Source organism: Mustela nigripes, chromosome 8 (assembly GCF_022355385.1).
Source record: "Mustela nigripes isolate SB6536 chromosome 8, MUSNIG.SB6536, whole genome shotgun sequence".
Classification (NCBI taxonomy): domain Eukaryota; kingdom Metazoa; phylum Chordata; class Mammalia; order Carnivora; family Mustelidae; genus Mustela; species Mustela nigripes.
In genome coordinates this window covers 64,929,863-64,943,235 of record NC_081564.1, presented here as the reverse complement: position 1 = coordinate 64,943,235, position 13,373 = coordinate 64,929,863, and the positions used below count along the sequence as shown (strand labels likewise).

Sequence of the window (13,373 nt, the reverse complement as noted above, 5' to 3'; positions counted from 1 at the left end):
GGGACAAGGGAGGCTGCTGAGGACACCTGGCCCCCTTCACGAATCTGCTGAAACTCAACATTTGTGAAATCTTTCTCTCCCAGGCCATTGCAAATAATGTGGTTTAATTTATCTTAGAGTCATATGGCTTTATAGTTTACAGAATGCTTTTATAGCTTTATATTTAATCTTCAAAAACTCCTACTTTGAGGGATAGATATTATATTTTCCAGTTTCCATATGAGGACACCAGTGGGTTAGAGAAGGCAGGGGTCTCTCCTGAACTCCTAGGCCTGAGACCTAAAGCATGTCTCCTCTGACTCCCCAGACTGAGCTCCTTCCCACCAACCTGTAATACCTCCCCACTCCCACACTGGCAGCTACTTTCCCCAGCCTGTCACTGTCTTTGCAGCCAAACACCAAGGCATTCAGACACAAACATAATCTGTTTCCACTCTTACAATTTAGCTGACCCGTTGCCTGGCTTCTCTCTTTTCCTACAAGCTTTGTAAGTATTGTCATACGTGCTACCGTCAGTGAACGAGTAACATGTGTGTGTTTGGGGAAATGGGCAGGAGACAGGGCTACCTGTGATACTCTTCATGGTTCTGAAACATTTCTGGGACATTGGAGGGGCACCTTTTCTCACTCTCTTGTTTGTCTGTCATCAGCACTAACCAATGACAGCAGTGGTGCCCTGTTGAAAGGAAGAAAGGAAACATAAATGAAAAAGTGCTGCCCTCAATGATATCAGGTTGACTCTCCAACATCTGTTCTATCTCCATCTGTGGAAGCAGCCACATGGTTTCTGGAATAGATCCTGGATCCTGGGGAGCCTCTTTGGTAGATTAAACCAACTAGGATAATACCCTCCCTTGTCAGTGACTGGTTCAGGGACCCGGTGCAACCCAGTCAAGGCATGGCATCCCTCTGCTGAATATTATTGGTCCTAGGTTGGAGGAGTCTCTCTCTCTCTCTCTACACACCCCCCTCTTCTGCTTCTCCCCAGTTACTAATGGCAGCTCTCATAGAGCCATGAGGACAGCCACTTTTGAGAAGAAGCCTATAATTTAGATGATGCAACAGAGGATGGGAAGAACCTGGGTTCTAGAAAGACTGATTGGCCAATTGCGGAGCCCACCCCACCTCCAGTTTTTCTGGTAGGTGGGATAGTACATTTCTCTGTGGTCTTTGTTACTTTAGTCAAAAGCTCCTAACTGACACGATGACCTTTAGGACACAAGAATTTATTGTCTCCAGAAGTGAGATGGAGTCTCATCAAGCAGCCCATATTTGTGCTCAGGAGTCCCTGGTGACCAGGGGCATATGTCTATGAAACAAGTGGTCCAAGTTAGGGGGCACTTTCTTTGTGGAAATGTCATCCCATGATCTCCAGGCTGTACTTCAGGAGTAATTGAATCTGTGCAAACATGTTGACAGTGGATAACGGATTCGCATGTTGTAATTTATCAGTCCTTTGTAGACATAATGCCCGAACACAGGGGACTCCCTTTCACAGTGATTCTCTAGTTCAGTGGGGTGGGTCTTTTGCACGGGGCTCTGCAAATCACGTGGTGTGGCCACAGATGGGGCAACAGACTGTAACCTGTGGACCAACTCTGGTCACGCTCATGTGTTTCTGCATCATTTATCTTTCACAGCACAACAGCAGAGCTGAGTGCAACAGAAACTGTATGGCTCGCAAAGCCCTTTCAGTTTGCTGACCCCCGTACACAGCACTGTCCACTTGGCCTGTAAGCAGTGGCCATCTGGGCAAATCCACAATGTAGCTGGGCGAAGGCTGTCACACCGGTGACCACGCTTGTCAACAATGATCTGTTTTCAGGGTGTTCAGGTGGAAGACACCAATGCTGTTGCTCTTCCAATGTAAGTACTGATGTGGGTAGATGACAAGAAATTTCCTTTAGAGATTATGCTGAGTGAAATAAGTCAAGAAGAGAGAGTCAATTATCATATGGTTTCACTTATTTGTGGAGCATAACAAATAACATGGAGGACATGGGGAGATGGAGAGGAGAAGGGAGTTGGGGGAAATTGGAAGGGGAGATAAACCATGAGAGACTATGGACTCTGAAAAACAATCCGAGGGTTTTGAAGGGGCGGGGGGGTGGGAGGTTGAGGGAGCCAGGTGGTGGGTATTATGGAGGGCACGGATTGCATGGAGCACTAGGTGTGGTGCATAAACAATGAATTCTATTATGCTGAAAAGAAATAAATAAATTAAAAAAAAAAGAAATTTCTTTTAGAAACAAATCCCATTTCCACTACTCCATATTTATAATACCAGGTATGTATTCTCCTAGAAAACCCTCTCCCCATTAGGCTGCGATGTCTGAGCACATGGGTCAGGTGGTGGTCACCCATAGGTCCCTTCATATGTCTCTGTGTGCATTTCTAATAGGACATCACCTTTACTACAGGCCCAGAGGACAATTCAGTTTATGTTTCTCCCCATCAGGAACAGTAAGATATAAATGAAAGTTACCAGAACCTTCTCCAAGGGCAGGGTTGTCAAAGGGAGGAGGAAGAGAGAGTTTTTGTACCAGAAACCTGCGGAGTAGAAGGAACCCCAGAAAATGGCAAAAAGGGTGTCCTGGCGACATGCTCTGGGATTGTACCAGTGTGCGGTGGACTGGCCCCAACCACGCTTCACCAATGTCCATGAATACCAACTAAGAGGGCTGATGACGCCCTTCATACAGAGATAGCGATCACATCCGAGGCAGTAAGCCTGTGCCTCTGCTCCCTGCCTGCTCCCCTGGAAGGGGGCAGGGTATTCTTTCTCAGGTTGGCACAACAATGACAGGAGCGGTGGGGCTGCCTGCCTCTGGGGGTGTGTGGGTGAGGCCACAGCAGTGGGGAGGGGTCTGGTGCTGTCAGCCAGAGGAGAGAGAGGCTCTCACGTCTGTGCCTTTTCAGGCATTTCTCCCTCCAGCTGCTCTCTACCAACCCGGAGGTTGGTTTAACCAAAATGCAAATCTAATCATGTTGTTCTGCTACTTAAAATCTTGCAATGGTATGGTGGATCAGAGCCCCACTCCTGTGCTCTGGCTCCTGCCCTCTCCTCCAGCCTCATCTCTCCAGCAACCCTGAGCTGACCAGGTCACGTCGTCTCCTGCTGCTGGGCTTTGTCCGCATTGCCCCTGCCCCACTCAGTGACCTGGCTAATCATCCTTCCCTGGCACAGTTCAGCTCAAAGACCACCTCGTCTCGACCCCTTCCTTGCCATTCTTTGCCCTACCTCCCAACAACCCACGATCTTCCCACTTGGTTAGAGGCTTACTTCTCCTACTAGAGGGTAGTGTATGCCCTCTTCACTGCCACCTAAACTCCTTCAAGGGCACAGACTATGACTTACAGATCCTCATTTCCCTGGCTCATCATGCAATACCTACCACATAGTAGACACTCCCACCACAGGCACTGAAAGCCTGGACCTTGAGAAACCAGGACAGAGGCTAAGTGAACCTACTTGACTGTGGCTGTGACATTAGGACCGGGAATCTCTGGTGTTCTAGAAATGGATGATCATAGTAGGACACGTATTGCTTTTCTCTTTACAGGTACCCAAGGAACATTAAACATTTCCAAGCCGCTGTGTTCCCAGGCATTCTTTTGAAGTCTCAGCATTACACAGACCACCAGCAAAACGCATCGAGGAGCCTGCCCTGGACTGGAAATGAGAAACCTTCTCTGAGCTGAATTTGTCAGAGCTCCTCCTCAAAGGGCAGAACCTGATCCCAGGGGTTTCTAGCCCAGGGCCTGGCCTTGAAGGTGAGCAAAGAAGACACTGTGTCATCTCAGTGTGTCCCCAAGTGACCTCATTATGAAGAGTGTAGCTGTTTCTGGCTACCTGTGGGAATGTGACAACCCCCAGGGGGAAATGAGTCTTTTCTGCCCTGAGATGCAGGAGCCTTTGTGGATTAATACTGAGAAGCCTGTCTCTGCCTCTGGAAGCAAACTGGGTCCTCCAGGGCAGATACAGAAGGAGAATCCCTGGGGGAGGGGGGGGAGTAGTGCGAGGACAAAAGGAAGTTGTCTCTCAGGTGAGACACAGGAAGGCCACACTGTTACTTCATAGCCTCGTTCAGGATCATTTAATAAGTTATTTCGAACATGCTTGGTGCATTATAAGGGAACCGAATGAGGAGTTTAAATTCTAGTTCTATTCTATAATAACAGCTTAGTGAAAACCAGGAGGATCCAGCGTCCACAGATGCCCGAGCAATGGCGAGCTCTGGCTCTCTAGATTCAGAGGTTATCCCTGGGCATTTCTGCTCGGTGGCTGCAAGACACCCTCAGCACAGACAGAGTGTCCCCGAACCAGGAATCAGCCTCTTGGAGCCGCCTTGCGAACACAGATAGGAAGAGGCAGAAGAACAGCCTGGACTTATCACAGACTCTGCGAACGCATGGGTGGAATGTCACTTACATAATCTGGCAGGTTGCAATTGTGCCATAATGTTACCAACCCCGGTTTTCTTAAACCAGTTGAAATCTCTGAGGTTTTTTTTTTTTTTTTTTTTAAAGGAATCTTTCCGTTTTCTGTCAGAGACAATGCTCCCTGCATGAGTAATGCCCATCAGTTATCAGCAGTTTAGCAGATTGTGCCAGTGTTGACATTTCTTCTTGGCTTAATTGTGCGTGCGTGTGTGTTTTAAACAATGATGCAGCTGTCCCCGTTGCTGGCAATTAGGATATAAAAATGGTGTGCACTGAATCTGGCACAGGGATCAGCTCTCCACGGTTTACTCTTTTGTTTGCAAGGCCTTCCGAGGGTTTGTAGCAGTTCCCCAATTGGAATATGGATTTGGCTTAAAATGGAACCTAGATCCATATATTAATAACAACAACAGGGACTGCAGACCTCCGTGTCTCTATATCTTTGGTCTCTGACTCCTCCGCGATGCTTAAGTCTGTGTGTATGTTAAAGGTACCTTCCGACTTGATACGAAGATGGTGGGATTCACCGTTAGGATTAGGAAGGCCCTGTCAGCAGAGGTGTAAGGGACTATTGCTGGGGATCAAGTGACCCAAACGCATCGCACACAGGAGACTACCCCAGCATTCCAGCTGTGGCCAAAGTCAGCATTGGCCCTTGCTGCAGATTCCTGCAAGCTACCTGGCCACGGAGAGAGTCCACACCCAGTATTAAGTAATTCATTTCTCTGGACTATTTTGTCTCTTCGCTTGGTGGGTTTTTTTGCTGTTAGATTAGCTGGTTAATGGTAGCGTCATCTAGGGTGGGGCCCAATTCCCATCAGGTCATGGCAAGTTTGAATCAAATACCTATGAAAAGAATAACCCAGCCGTTTAGAAAACTGTTTGGCAGGAATCACTACAGCTGAGCCTTCTGTGACCCAGCGATCCCACTCCTAAATACCGCTACCCCACAGGCAGGTGTGCATATATTCATCAAAGGACACACTGGAAGGTATGTGGCCGCAACTCTCTGGGGTTCTGTCAACAGTAGAGTGAATAAGTCGGTTGTGCTACAGTCCAGCCATGACATTCTATATAGACAGAAGATAGAACAAACAATGGTATCCATCAGCCTCTAATCCAGAGTGTGCGAAGCGTGCATTTTCTGGCTCTGGGAAACACATGACCACCAACTTAGGGACTGAGGACAGCACAAGCTTACCAGCTCACGGTGGGACAGCTCGTAAATCTTGCTTCTCTTCAGACAGCCTCACAGGCCGGGAGCTCAGGACTGTCTTCCCAGTTCATTCAGGTGGTGGCGAAATTTATGGTCTTTCTTGTTACTGGAGGACTGAGGTCCCCCATTTTCTTGCGGCCTGTGAGCCAGGAGCCGGTGTCAGCTCTCAGAGGCCGTCCAGAGCTCTTGCCGTGTGGACTCTGTCACGAGAGCCAAAAGTGAAGAGCTTCCCTCAAGTCCGTCTGTCTCATGGCTTCAAAATCTCTTACGTTGGGAAGAGCTTAGTCCCTTTGAAGAGCTCATGTGATCGGGCCCACTGAAAATATGCTCCCTATCTTCAAGCCAACTGATTTGGGCCTAAATTACATCCCACAATCCCTTTACAGCAACACCTAGATGGATGTTCAATTGAGTAACTGGGAGAAAGTGCAAGAGCCAGAGAGGATGAGGCATCTCGGGGGCCATATTAGAATGCTCCCTACCATACACAGTGACATGGAGGAATCTTCCAACCTGTGGCGAGCAAAAGAAGTCAGACATGAAAAGAATATATGAGGTATGATTCTGTTTGTATAAAATGCAAGAATGGGAAGTGCTGATCTTTGGGGCTAAAAGTCAGAATAATGGTTACTCTTCAGCACAACGTCCCTGGAAAGGAGCAGGAGAGGGGTCTTGGAGGGGGACTGAAGATGTTTGGTGTCTCGATCTGCGTTCTGGTTACACGAGAGTGTTCAGCTTGTGGAAACTCAGCAAGCTGTACATTTTTAGAATAATTTAGATTTCTTGTTTTAAAATAGATCCGTCTTGTTTTTCCAAGGCACTATGCGTTCAAAGACAACTATCTGGCAGAGTACTTGATGGTGGTGGGGAACCAGCGGGAAAAGAAAGGAGATGAGAGTGCCTCTCCAGCAGTGACCGTAGCCTGTGACCTCCGCAGGGGAGGGCCAACTAGGTGAAAAATTAGACTCTGTCAACTTGGACCACTGTGCGGGACCCACCGCATAATCTGTGTGTTCCAGTGGAAAGCAAAGTGCAGGGCCTCCTAGTTCAAAATTATTAAGAGACAATTATTAAAGACAGCAAGAGTGGAACTCTAAGCCAAGGGTGAGGTGGGGTGGGGCAGGGCACTGGCCCCACCAATAAAGCCCTCCCCTGCCTCTGTGGGAGCAAATGCCACACTCCCATTCCAAACACTTCTTGCTAGGTGAGTTACTTTGGACAACTAGACCTTTGGTTCTTTTGATTGTAAAGAGGGTTAGTTAGAGGCTAGCAGGCACTAATTCAATTAATATGCAAAAGCAAGCACTATTTTGATGAGTAAGTCACCAAATAAATATGGGGATTATTATAATAATGGGCCATCTTAATGTTTGTGTTCTTTATTTAATGGACCTCACAGGTATTTATTTGGTACATAAACTCTTGACAGCCCAAGGTCCGCTGCCACCTTGTGCATTAAAACCCATTCCAAGCTTATTGGTGAATCCCTAATCATGAGATCTGCCATCCCGTTCCTTGCTCTCTCCAGCTCCAGAGCAAAGCACTAAAGGGTAAGGCCAGAGCACTGGAGGCCCGTCACTAAAGCCATTTTTTCTTGCTGCGACTATAGTTTCCGTCTATTTGGGAGCTGAATCCTCACCCTGACTCCAGAACGTCCCCAGTGGCTGTAGGGCCCTTGGAAAGGGCGCCCTGAAATAATCCAGGAGGGCTCAGGGGTGAACGCTGTGGGCGCGTGACTCTCCAGGACGTGGGAGACTGCGGGGTCAAGGTGACAGGGCTGGCTCTTGGCTTGCAGGGCGGGGGTGGGGGGGTGAGGGGGATTAGGAAAAGGGGAGCGCATCTAGGGGCTTGGATTTCTGAAGAGGCACGACTTTGGCGTTGCCTTTCTGTGCCCTCTGAAGCACCAGCCTTTCTAGACCTGCTGACTTACTCAAGCTTTGGGGGACCGTGGTACCCTAAGGCGGCCGGCTGCCTGACCTAAGATTTATGAGCGGCTCCGAGGATGAGACATGGTCCCAGTGTCTCGGTGACAACCAGGTCTTTGAGAAACAGCCGCGGGCCGCAGCTGCGGAGAGGAAGGAGGCCTGTGGCTGGGGTGTAGAGCCTCTGAATTTTCTCCCTGCAAGAGTTGGGTGCCCGGAGCGCAGGCGGGCAGCCCCGCAGGCCATCAGCATGCAGGAGCCGCGCGCGCCCGTCCTTGAAGGGTTGCCCGCTGACCTTGCTCCGCTTTCTCCGGAGAAATCTCCCGAGCGTGAGGACGTGGCCACCGCGGTGACTCAGTACCCTGCGCGCCGCAAGCAAACGCTCCCTTCCAGCATGCCCAGCTTCGCAGCCGCGCCTTCCCCTTCCTGCCCCCTTTTTTAATTCCACGATTCAAACCTGGCGTTTTCCGCTCCACCCCTCCCCCTCTCCACCGCCCGCCAGTCATTCGCCAGCCTGTCCGGGTGTTTGGTCCCCCCACCTCCCATCTACAGAACTGAAGGCCAACCTTCGCGCTGCCTCGCTGCGGGCCTTGGGATCGGACGTGGCCGGCCCGGACAGGGCACGGCGCGAGGCGACCGCGATCCGGAGCCCGACCGGAGGGGGCGGTGCGCCGCGCTCTCGGGTGCACCAGCGGACGGCATCCAGGCCCCGCTCCTCATTGGTCGTCACCTCGGCGGGGAGGGGCCGCCCCGAGCCCGGGGCACCTGGAGTCGCCTCTCCGCAGGGAAATCGGCGGCTGCCGTGCACGGGCGCCCAGAGGTAGAGGCGTCCGGAGGGAAGGCCCCGGGCCGCGGCCGAGCTCCCCGCGATCAGCTCTGCCTTGCCCGCCGCCCCGGAGCCGGTCACGCTCGGATGCCCCCTGCTCCCTCCCCGCCAGGCGGAAACTTTGCCCCGCCAAGTCCCCCGCCCGGCTAACAGCGCCGAGAGGCACCTGGTCGATCGCGCGCCCCGCCGGGGCCCCGAAACCCCGTGCGTGATTGCGGGGGCTCCCCGGCGTCCGGCGCCCGCCGCGCCCCGCCGTGCGCGAGCGGCCGCCAGGATGCGCTACGCGGACCCCTCTGCGAACCGGGATTTGTTGGGGAACCGAACTTTGCTCTTCATCTTCATCTGCGCCTTCGCCTTGGTGACCTTGCTGCAACAGATCTTGTACGGCAGAAACTACATCAAGAGGTAAGAAAGTCCGAGCGCGGGTGAGGGTGCAGGGAGCTCGCGGGCCAGTCCCCAGGTGGCGGCAGCAGCGTCGGCCCGGGCGTCCCCAGAGTCAGGGGCCCGGGTTGGGAACCTGGCCGCGAGCACGGCCGCGTTGGGGTTGGGTCCTGGCGCTCCGAAGCGCATCTCTCCTCCCAGCGGCAGGAGAGCGCCTGCCCTGCGTGGGCCGGAGGGGCCCGACAACTTTGTTCTCTTGTGTAAATGGGGGACAGGTTGGAATTCCGAGTGGCTACGCCGATGACGAATCCATCCGAATGCCCCGAGGGGGGCCACAGGAGTCAGATAGGTCACCCCCAAATCTACGGCGCCATGGCCGTTTGGTTGGAGGGGAGGCTCCCTGGTGTGGAGGGCTCAAAACCGAACAGGATTACCCTGAGTCCAGAACTTCTGTGGGGGCTCCTGGGGGGAAAGCGGCAGGTTAGGTGGGGAGTGATAATGGGTTGGGACCGTGACTGGAATCGTCAGTTTTCATAAACCGGTAACCACGGTGCGTGCGAAACACAACCTGATTCCTCCTGTAGCAGATGGTTCTTTTTCATCCTTACACAGAAGGTCAGAGCGGCAGACGAAGTTAACTCTCCCCTCCTTGGGCTCTCTTCCCAGCCCACCCCATCCACCCGCCGACTCTTGTTAAGAGAAAGAGCAGTAGGAGGATGTGTCACAGCCTGGGTCCCTGCGTGTGTGAAAATGCCAGCCAGTTCCTTCTGCTGGCCAGGAGAAATGCTTCGGGGTACTCTGCCTAGCTCCAGAGCTTGGGGATAGCGCTGACCCTAGGATGCTCCCACATGGGAGCCCCTTTTGGAAGTAGCCTAGCTCTCCTTTCGCCTGGAGTTTTGTTCTTTGCTGCTGTTAGGCTACTCCCTTCCCTGTCCCTGTCCCTATCCCTGTGCTGGGGAGTATGAGGCTCCTTGCCTGGGACATTTGCATTTAACCAGCCATGCACCCCCCCCCCCCCCCACCACCTCCCCAGACTGCATTCTTCCCTCATGGAAGGCAGCTGATGAGCTCTGCATGGTGCTGCTGGTTTTAAAGGACATTTTCAGAGTCCCCTGGCTGGCTTGGGTCTGCCTCCCCTTCTGGCTCCTACTGCCACTCCAAGATAAGCCCATGCAAGGACTGGCAGGTCCCAGATGGCCTGCTTCTGCCCTGTTGGCCTCCACCTGCTGCACTTGTTTCCTCCTCAGCAGGCCCACTCTGGGTTCCTGGGCCCCGTTGGCACTGACTCAGTACTGCTGGGCCTGTTGGGATCCATGCTGCCTGGTCGACAGTGAGAAAACATCCGTGCTCATGGTCAGCACCAGCTCAACTCCTAACTGCTTGCTCTGCCATACCTGCCCTGGTCTTGGGTGGCTGTGCGAGCCACCCAGAGTTCAGCAGGCATGCTGATTGCCTCCCATCCCTCCCTCACACCCAGATCGTGACTCCCTGAATCTCAGATGCCACCTCTGGGGCCTCACTCCAGGGACATAGGTTCAGTCCAGTCAAGCAAGAAAAACTGGCCTGTACTTGATACGGGAAGGATGCTGTGGGGGTCTGTGGAGAAGCAGATTGTGTGGTCCTGGTGTTCAGGAGGCCTGAGGTCTCTTTGGGGAAACAAATGGCCACAGATGAGCTAGTTAAGTAGTGAGTGTTAACCTGTCTGAGGAAGGACATATGAATGGGCTGGAGTAGTTAGGGAAGACTGCCTAGAGGAGGTAGAACCTGAATGGGTCCATGTAGGAAGGGTGAAATTTAGGTGTGTGTCTGGGTGGGGGGGGGGTGGTGACATGCAGAACCAGAGCTAAAGAGCATGTAAGCAAACGTGCAGAGATGGGGCACCGCCTCCCTTCCGCTCTCCCATGCCCGGACCACCCACTCAATTGTAATGAACCACCTGGGTGTGATTATTGGTCTGTGTCCGGTCTAGGAACACTTCCCACTTGAGTGTTCCCCAAACACGTTTTGGGACAGCCTCATGAGAATCACCTGCAGGGGCCACTGATACGCAGGTGCTTGGGCTCAGGATTGGATTCTCTGGGGGGTGGGTCCAGTTCATGCTTGTTACCAGGTCCCCACAGGGCTCCTAGCAAGCTCCCCCTGCTGCTCTAGACACAGTTCTCAAGGGAGAGCAGTGTTACCCCAGGCAGTACCTGGAAACATTTTTGTTTCTCACACTGGGAAAGGAGAGAGCTGCGGGCGTCTTGCAGGGAGAGGCCAGGGCTGCTGTTAAGGATCCTACAACTGCATCATCTGCTTCCCCCAGGAAAGCATTGCCCAGCCCCAAATAGCAATAGGGCTGACATGGAGAAACCCCCGCTCTGGACCGGAACCTCCACGAGGCAGGGTCCTCCACACTTGGGTCCCACCTGCACGCTGAGCACCAAACATGGTGCCGGGTCCATAGTAAACTCTCAATAAATACAGGATAATGAAGAAATGATTGAAAGTTGGGTGTGTGTGTTCGTACACGTGCACGTGGGGGTGGGGTGTGTGTGCACATGCACCTGTTTGCCCACGTGCGCCCCTGGTAATTGGAAGACACGGTGAAGAAATGGATCCAACTGGTAAAAGGGAGAATGTGGAGAACGGGGACAGATTTAATGTTGGGTGAGTAGCTTCTGTGAGGTGCTTTGTGGATGGGGAAGGGCAGATTGAACCGGGTTCCTTCACTCACAGGGAGCCGCATGTGGTCTTTGAGTAGGGTAATGATGGGATAAAAGCCTCTGGGGAGGAAGGCTATTCAGGCTCTGTAAGGAGAGGTGAGTGATGGGGAAAGCCTGGGAGGCTCTTGTGACAGCCTCGTCCAAAGTGAGGAGACTCTGGTGCAGAAGGCAGATCTACTTTAGACCTTGGGGATTCCTGAAGGCTGCCATTTTTCGCTTCTGTGCCGAGCTGGGTTAGTTGGTGATGTATTCAGCAAAGCCTCCATTGTTTGCCACCTCACAGAGAGCTCAGGAGCACAGAGATGACAGGCTATTTCAGGGAGAATTTGGGCCAGACTTCACCAGAAGGGAGTGGGGGATGTGAGTCGGTATGTGTTCTTCCCTTGGACCCCTGGTCTCTGTCTGTGCTGTGTGGTCGCCCCTTCTGGGGACAAAACTGAAGTTTCCCGTTGATGTTCTTGGCTTCCTCCTATCCGTACTTGATTGAGCACGTACTTAATGAAGATTTGCTCTATGCCGAACACCACGTTAAGTGCTGAGGACAGTGGTGTGGCAGGCTGACACAGTCCACGGTCTCCGGGGAGCTTGTGGTCTGCTAGGAAGACGGAAAGGGGTAATACAAACATAAGCCAAATTGGGGATGTGAGCAAGGGCTTCCAGAAATCCGGAGGGACCCAGAGTGGATCAGGATGGCTTCAAGGTGCATGGAGGCATTTGAAATGGGTCCTAAAGAAAGGAAAATGACCCGTAGGCATGGTAGAAGGGTAAGGAAGGGGGATGAGAGCCAGCTTGAATGAGGATAGCCAGTGCCAGGGAGAGCTAAGTAATTCACCATAACTCAGATATCACAGCTGTGTACCTGGGGGCAAGGTGAGGCAGGCAGGGTCTGATTGTGGAGAATCAAGGAGATGTGTGTGAAGAAGCATGTCTGGGGGAAAGAGGGACAAATTTGAGTCTGGATCTGTTAGGAAACTCACTGCAAGGAGCTGACAGGGAGCTATCCAGCAGCTCCTTGGAAGTGAGCTCCGGAACTGTGGGCGGAGAAGAGCCAGGCTAGCAATGGAGATTACTTAGTCACCACCAAAATCAGTGTTTTCCCAACTTTTATAATCGTTAGCCGCCGTAAGAACTATGTTACACCCAGGGATCTAGAACACACTCACGTACACATCCATTTGAAACAGCCATTCTGTGAAACAATATTTGACCTTCTTATAAGAAACCTGCTTTAATATTTTCTATTCCATTTCATTTGACAAATAAATCCGGCCTTTAAAAGGAAGGGAAATCTGATACATAATGTGGATAAATCTTTTTTTTTTCCCAACATGGATGAATCTTGAAGATGTTATGCTAAAATAAACCTGGCACAAAATGACAGACATTGTATGGTTCTACTTATACGAACCACCTAGATTAGTTAATTCATAGGGACAGAAAGTAGAATGGTGGTTGCAGGGGCTGGAGGTGGGGTGGGAGTTAGTGTTTAGTGGGTATAGGGTTTCGGTTTGGGAAGATGAAAAAGTTTTAGAGATGGCTGGTGGTGAGGGCTGCCTAACAGATTGGCTACACTTAATGCCACTGAACTGTAGACTTAAAAATAGTGAAAGTGGTAAATTTCTGTTATGTCTATTTCACTGCAATATGAAAGTTTAAAATAAATTCTAGGGGTAAACCACGAAGTTGATTTTATAACTTATTGGTTTGGAACCCTTTGTTAGAAAAGCACTGGTTCCATGATGAGGTTGGATGAGATCACCCAGGAGAAGGCAGAGTAAGGGACGATGAAGGTCAGGGCACAGTGGCGAGCCTTAAGGAATCCCTGCATCTAAGGGTCCAGAGCGGAGAGCTGTCTCTGGAAATTGAGGCTGCAGAGAGGT

General features: G+C 51.7%; 1 protein-coding gene and 1 long non-coding RNA gene across 7 annotated transcripts in view; one reads left to right on the top strand and one right to left on the bottom strand.

Moving 5' to 3' along the window:
- Window positions 1-1,207: 1,207 nt before the first annotated feature.
- LOC132023602 (uncharacterized) lies at window positions 1,208-8,238 on the bottom strand. 4 transcript variants are annotated; one of them, XR_009406003.1, is made up of 3 exons: window positions 8,148-8,238; window positions 5,645-5,859; window positions 1,208-1,915 (listed from the first exon to the last, which is right to left on the bottom strand). It is a non-coding gene; the product is annotated as an uncharacterized LOC132023602 (long non-coding RNA). The 4 variants fall into 4 exon arrangements; XR_009406002.1 differs by having other exon boundaries at window positions 5,645-6,172; window positions 8,148-8,230; XR_009406004.1 differs by lacking the exon at window positions 8,148-8,238 and adding an exon at window positions 7,877-8,112 and having other exon boundaries at window positions 5,645-6,172.
- Window positions 8,239-8,240: 2 nt separating this feature from the next.
- Window positions 8,241-13,373, top strand: part of ST8SIA5 (ST8 alpha-N-acetyl-neuraminide alpha-2,8-sialyltransferase 5) — a 61,060-nt gene continuing 55,927 nt past the window's right edge. For all 3 annotated transcript variants that reach the window (XR_009406001.1, XM_059409592.1, XM_059409591.1), the window contains exon 1: window positions 8,241-8,812. Coding sequence is in view for 2 of the 3 variants with exons in the window: in XM_059409592.1 (XP_059265575.1) it covers window positions 8,682-8,812 (131 nt within the window). In the remaining variant the exon portion in view is untranslated. The remainder of the gene's footprint in view (window positions 8,813-13,373) is intronic.